This window comes from Silurus meridionalis, chromosome 24, assembly GCF_014805685.1.
Source record: "Silurus meridionalis isolate SWU-2019-XX chromosome 24, ASM1480568v1, whole genome shotgun sequence".
Lineage (NCBI taxonomy): Eukaryota > Metazoa > Chordata > Actinopteri > Siluriformes > Siluridae > Silurus > Silurus meridionalis.
In genome coordinates this window covers 16599049-16605447 of record NC_060907.1, presented here as the reverse complement: position 1 = coordinate 16605447, position 6399 = coordinate 16599049, and the positions used below count along the sequence as shown (strand labels likewise).

Sequence of the window (6399 nt, the reverse complement as noted above, 5' to 3'; positions counted from 1 at the left end):
TGAACAAAATGGGGGCAGTCTAGGAGTCATATGGTGATTGGAGCAGCCCGGGGGTCTTAGTGCCCAAGACAACAGAACACTGTGGATGTAAATAATACTAAAAATATATATATATTTGTCCATCTGCAGTCTGTGAGCCAGATCATGTTTTATGACTAGGGGAGCGGTAGCTTAGTGGTAGCTCAGCTTTCTGAGCAAGCTGGGATATGTGAAGAAGAAATTTCACTGTGCTGTAATTTGTATGTGTCAAATAAAATCTATTCTATTTTTCTATCAAACACAGAAATTTGTTGGGGGAAAAAAAAACAATGAAAAGTGGTAAAGAGGAGCAAAAACACTGCAATCAGATGCCAGATGGGTGAACAGTGTGAACAGTGTGAACAGTGTGAACAGTGAGAAACATCAAAACACCTCCTTAATAGAGAACTACACAACCCTACACTTCAGAGGACGGTGTTGGGGAATGAATACAGTTTACAAGGAAAATAAGATACTAAAACAGACATGTTTAATATCTTTGTACATTTTTTTTTATTTCACAAGAACTCAGGAACCATAACCGACAAAAAGTTTTTTATTCACAAAATGGAAAAAAAAAAACCCTCCTCACAGACAATACTTTTAATCTATCAGCAGCCTCTCTGCCTCCTCCAGCGCTCTCTCCATCGTCTCAGCATAGGTGCAAAATGATTCTCTTTCCAGGTAAAGCTTGTCTCTGGCTTCTTTAAGACTTCCCATGGTGTTCTGCACCTCCTTTAAGCATTCACATGAGAATGATTTAGAACAGAGTGACTGATGAACATACTAAAATAAAAAGATTCAATATTTAGACTTACTGTTAAATGGGTTCTGTGCTCTTTTGTAAAATCCTCAAACTGTTTCAGCTCCATCAACAGTTTTTGGGAAACGGTCTGTAAAAACATGAAGAACCATTTTTATTCTGTTTCTTTTCTTGAGTGAAAGTACAAAAGTATTTCAAATGTACTTAAGTATCCAAAGTACTGATTTATTATGGCTATAAATGTTCCTATTATCCGTTTTGTCACAAGACTGTTTACTAAATCAACTCAGTTTATGTGGAAAAGACTCTAATGTGACTCTCAGCACACATCTATTAATAAAATGATATTAATGAGTCAAACACTGATTTCTATTCAAATTATTATGAGCCCAAAACCTTCTTTACAACTACTTGAAAAAAATAGGTGTTGTGGTGAGTTCGGGTCTGGAATTTCTTCCATCATTTCTTCCTCTCTAAATGTTGTTGTAGATGTTTAACTGAAGCGCCAGTCAAAACGACTTTAAAACAGGGTCACCACAGTCCTATAATCTTTCCCTTTCACTCTCACAGATACTCTTCTATCACAAATCACTCCTGCTATCACTCTTCTCCACCCACTCCACCCTGCCTGCAATCTTTTCTTCTTTTTTTTGCACTGTTGACACCAGGTACTTAAACTCAAGCCTCAATAATAAACAAACAAACAAACAAATACATCACCATGAGTTCTTCTCTTTGTCCTGTCATCTGTTCTGCTGCTTCACCAAGTTTCTCCCCTGAAACTAAAAGCAAGAGAAGATTTAAAGAATTAAACACAATGAAAAGACATTTGACCTCATAGTCCTCTGATGATTTGAAATATAGAAAGGTACATTATGTGATGCCTGCATGCAACCGTTCATGTTTTCTTTTAATAAACATCGATTTGTGTTTTGACGAAGCACCTGTTATTCTGATAGAAGTGAGATGTTTATATCAATCAGTCATACTTACTTTTGAGAGATGAACAGAGGATTTGGAGAAAAGTGCCGACTTTTGAAAGAAATCCATTGTGTTGTGCACAATGGATTGTGAATGTGTTTATTGGGTTTGGTTTGTACACATTGTTTTGAGAAATTCATCAATATTGAGAACAATTGGAGAAATGCGCCAAAGAAACCGAGGAAAAACTGTAAGCTCTTTGTGGAACATGTCTTCAAACTAGAAAATACTGCAGACAACTGATCCTGCAGACATCTTGGATTATGATCAATATTCTTTTTAGCCACAGTTTAAATGTGTTTGTTTTTTAACCAGGGTATTTGTTCTTCTTTGTTGGTATGTCAAATTAAAACTGCAAAAATTATGATTATTATTTTTATCACAAAGCAGTTTTTAGGGTTTTACACTAAATATATTCAAGTGTGTATCATTTAATTTGACAGTGTTTAAATATTTTTGCACTTGTCTATAGGTTTACCCTGCATTCAACTAAAGGTAACTCAATTCCCAAACTATGACCAATAAACCCCCAAAAAAAAAAAACCACACCCCCATTTTTGTCTTCTCAAAACTGATTTCCTTAAAGTCCAGGGCCTTTTAACTAAACTACACATATACAACGACTTGCTGAAACACATGGACTTGTTAACTCTGATTACACAATCCAATGTTCCCAGGAGCAAAATATTTATAATTTTTTATAGTAAAAATAATAATAATAATAATAATAATAATAATAATAATTGGTGGTGTCCTCAAATGCTCCGAGGTGCAAAATGACATCATTCTGAACTCTGACTTCCTGTTTCCTGAACGTAACCTAACTATTTAATACTGTACACTACTGTTAGGTAAAAGCTACAACAGTCCTGTTACTATACTCCATATTACACAGGTTATTACTTGATCCAGTCATGGAATCGCCATGGAGACGCCATCAATCACGGTCTTCTAGAAGCCAGACAAGCGACGTTTGCTATGTAAATGAGCCTGTCCATGGTTTTGCTGAAAAAAGTCTTTTTTCAACGATTACTTCTAATATAAGAGCTAAAGCTACATGTTGTGGTGATGGTCAGATGGTTTTGGGGTGACCATGTAGATGAAGCTGTGATTCTCACCCCCAGGTCAACACACTGACCTTCATGAATGTGTTTATTGGGTTTGCAGCAGTTGTACTCACTGTTGTACCGAAGACTCACACATTTAACTAACAATCACCTCTGTTACAGCACAGAAAAGTAATATGACAGATAACAATGGACAGATACTAAAGGCATGTTTGTAGATCATTAAAACAAGACGCTGGATTACCCGGATCGAGGTTTTCCGCAATGAGAAGTGCATGACAGTCTCTGAGCTGCTTCTTTATTCCAGTGTTGTTTTCCTGAAGATCACTGCAGCGTTGTTCTAATACGGAGACACTTTCCTACAGAAAGATTTTGTCGTGTTAGAGCTGTTCTGAAAAATACACTCCATTTTTCTCAGCTGAGCAGCAGAAAATGCATAATAATAATATTTATAACATCAAGCGAATATTCAAAAAGAATATGAGGTGGAATAATGGGAGACTAATGGTGTAACTGGTATTCTGACCACGTGCATTACCACGTCTGCGGTTTCATTACGGACAGCAAATTAAAACAAAGAGCAAACGTGAAATTCTGCGTGAAACTGGACAAATCTTCCACCAAGAGGTTTGACGAGTCTTTCGAGAGCAGAAGAACATCACTGGAAGACGACGAGAGATCATGAAGACCTTCAACGAGCTCGACCCAAGAAAATGTCAAAACCATTCAGCAACTTGTGCATAATGATCGTCGGTAAACAATCCACATGATCTCACTTCCGCACCCATCCCACTCGCCAGATTTGGCATCTTCCCGGAGATGAAGATTCGCAGGAGGTGCTTGAGACGCTTTGAAAAGAAGATTCGAAAGGACACATTCCAGAAGTACTGCTGTGTGATTGTGTGCAAACGTAGATAAATGAAGTACTTTCTAGTAAACAGACTTGAAACTTTTTTGATGCCTCGTATAACATTTACATAAACATTCAAACCCTCTACTTTCTGCTGTGCATCTCTGAAGGAGCTCCCAGGAACATCTTTACCTCGACCTTCAAGTAGTCAGTCATGTATAAGCTCTGGACTTTTCAAATCATGCCCAATCAACTGCATTTATTACAGAGGGACTTTAATGAAACTAATCTTGTGCATTTCATTAGTGCTCTCAATGATTATAAAAATACGGTACTATTCTTCTTCTTCTTTCGCCAGCTCCCATTAGGGGGCGCCACAGCAGATCATCCGTCTCCACACCCAGCTGTCCTCTATATCTGCCTCTGTCATGCCAACTACCTTCAAGTCTTCCTTCACCACATCCATAAACCTCCTCCTTGGTCTTCCTCTTTTCCTCCTTCCTGGTGGCTCCATCCTCAGCATTCTCCTACTGATATACCCCATGTCCCTCCTCTGCACATGTCCAAACCATCTCAATCTCACCTCCCTCACCTTGTCTCCAAAACGTCCTACATGCGCTGTCCCTCTAATAAACTCATTTGTAATCCTGTCCATCGTCTTCACTCCCAATGAAAACCTCAACATCTTCAGCTCTGCTACCTCCAGCAGGTAAAGAATGTGATTTTGCAATAAATTCAGCACAGTAGTGTTTTATACAGTAATAACTGAAATCAATAAGAGCGTTGATGTCCATTTTTTTCCAGGACTGTGACACGTAAGGTTTTCTTTTTTTAATAATGTCTCACACTTTTTTAAAATAACAATCTGAAAACTTTCATACATATATTTTATTCAATATTATGTAAAAACTCGTAGGGATTCTAAGTTAGATAGGGCCTTGGCATTTGATCTTCGAACAATAAACAATCAGAACTTTAATACTGGTGATGTCATTAACATTATAATAATACAATGTGAATAAATCGCAGCATTTCTTTTTTTTTATAAATAAAAAAGGAGAATTTAAACCACTTTCCCCACATTTTTACAGGAAGATGCAAAATACAAAAACCCTGCCCCCGATTGGGATTATAATTTACCTTTAATTCTGAAATCTGCTTCTGCAGATCTTCATTGGCTCCCATCAAAAGCCGATTTTGTTCCTTCACATCATTTTGGTGGCCAAATCTTACTGAGGGTCTGGAACATGAATTGATTTCGAATAAAAAATGAAATCACTTCTTAATCATGTTTCTAATCACATACTGATCTGCTTACCCTTTGAGACTTTTCACTGGATTTTTTCTGAAAAAGAAAGGACAGATTATCATTAGGGACAATAGATGGACATTTGGTGCCACTTAGATGAGGACGGGTTCCCTCTCGATTCTGGTTCCTCACGAGGTTTCCTCCTCATATTATCTCAGGGTTTTCTTTTTCCTTGCCACAGTCGCCATTGCCTCAATTAAACAATTATAAGGAACAAACCTGAGAGTGGATAAACTTTTACATTCTTTTATATAACCTTATAACTGCTTGGTTTATCTGTGTAAAGCTGCTTTGAGACAATTTCCTTAGTAAAAAAAAAAAACCCACTATACAAATAAAATGTAACTGAATTTATCATTAGAAGGAGAAAAGTGCAGCGTCGGTGACCAGTGGAAACCCAGAGCTTTAGTGAGAACTGGGAGATTTGTACGCTGTCGTCCCCTCACTCTCACACGTTCACTCAGGTTTGGGTTTTCATCTCTTTCCCAGAGATCCCTCATGTACCTTCTGGTTCTCCCTTTTAGTTCTGCTGCCATAGCGAGTCATCCCAGAGTCCCAACTGCACAGTGTCCTTCACTTTCATACAACATTAAGGACACATAATAATCCATATCCTTCTCTCCCTGTCCCCCTCTTTGGTTTTCACAGGTCGGCCTGCCTCTGGATAATGTTCTCTTCGACTGGAGGCCACTCTGTGCAGCTGGAGATGGTTTCTTATCAACAGCCTGCGATCCGTGAAATACGGAGTAACATAGGAGCTTTTGAGGAGGGATTTGGACTGTAATTAATGTCAACAATGGCTCAGGACTACAGTAGCATTTGATCATCACTGCACCTCAACATCGTTTAACTGTAATAAATGGACATTCGGTGGCACCCAGATGAGGACGGGTTCCCTCGAGTCCGGTTCCTGACATCTCAGGGAGTTTCTTCATGCCACAGTCGCCACCGGCTCGCTCATTACAGACAAATTGATCATTATAAGGAACACATTTATAGATTCTTTATTACTACATTATCTGTGTAAAGCTGCTTTGAGACGTCCATTATTAAAAGCACCACACAAATAAATTTGATTTGATCCTGGATTACTCACCTGATCATAGTTTCAGGATCAGTCTTGATGATTGCTTTCTTAGATGCTAAACTGGGATGAGTGGGAATCGCTGAATCTTTCCCTGGAGCTCTGTCTGCTCTCTTCATCGTGTCCTGGGAACGAAATGATCACAAAAACACTGAATGTGAACAGGAGAATGCTGGAACAAGGCTGAATCCGGGGGGTGAATGTGCTCTTAGGGGTGATGTTTCACTCTCAGCTCCCAGACCACTTCATCTGCGTTTAACCGAACAGCACCGTCAGCGCGCGCAACGTTCAAAATATTTGCGTCACTTCCGACAACTTCTTCTTCTC

General features: G+C 38.6%; 1 protein-coding gene across 1 annotated transcript; it reads right to left on the bottom strand.

The window, feature by feature from the left end:
- Positions 1–507: 507 nt before the first annotated feature.
- Positions 508–6398, bottom strand: knstrn (kinetochore localized astrin (SPAG5) binding protein). Its single transcript, XM_046837136.1, has 7 exons — positions 6085–6398; positions 4998–5024; positions 4820–4919; positions 3074–3188; positions 1502–1563; positions 837–911; positions 508–753 (listed from the first exon to the last, which is right to left on the bottom strand). Exons 1-7 carry the CDS (start codon positions 6189–6191, stop codon positions 622–624), a joined length of 618 nt encoding a protein of 205 aa, XP_046693092.1. The 5' UTR covers positions 6192–6398; the 3' UTR covers positions 508–621.
- Between the last annotated feature and the right edge of the window lies 1 nt (position 6399).

Bases quoted from the DNA above. Each gene is read 5' to 3' on its own strand.
- knstrn (XM_046837136.1), bottom strand. From the start codon at position 6,191: ATGAAGAGAGCAGACAGAGCTCCAGGGAAAGATTCAGCGATTCCCACT. The intron at 5,025-6,084 runs GTGAGTAATCCA...TTTCTTTTTCAG, and splicing joins GATCCTGAAACTATGATCAG to AAAAAATCCAGTGAAAAGTC. The intron at 3,189-4,819 runs GTAAATTATAAT...ATCTTTCTGTAG, and splicing joins AGCAGATTTCAGAATTAAAG to GAAAGTGTCTCCGTATTAGA.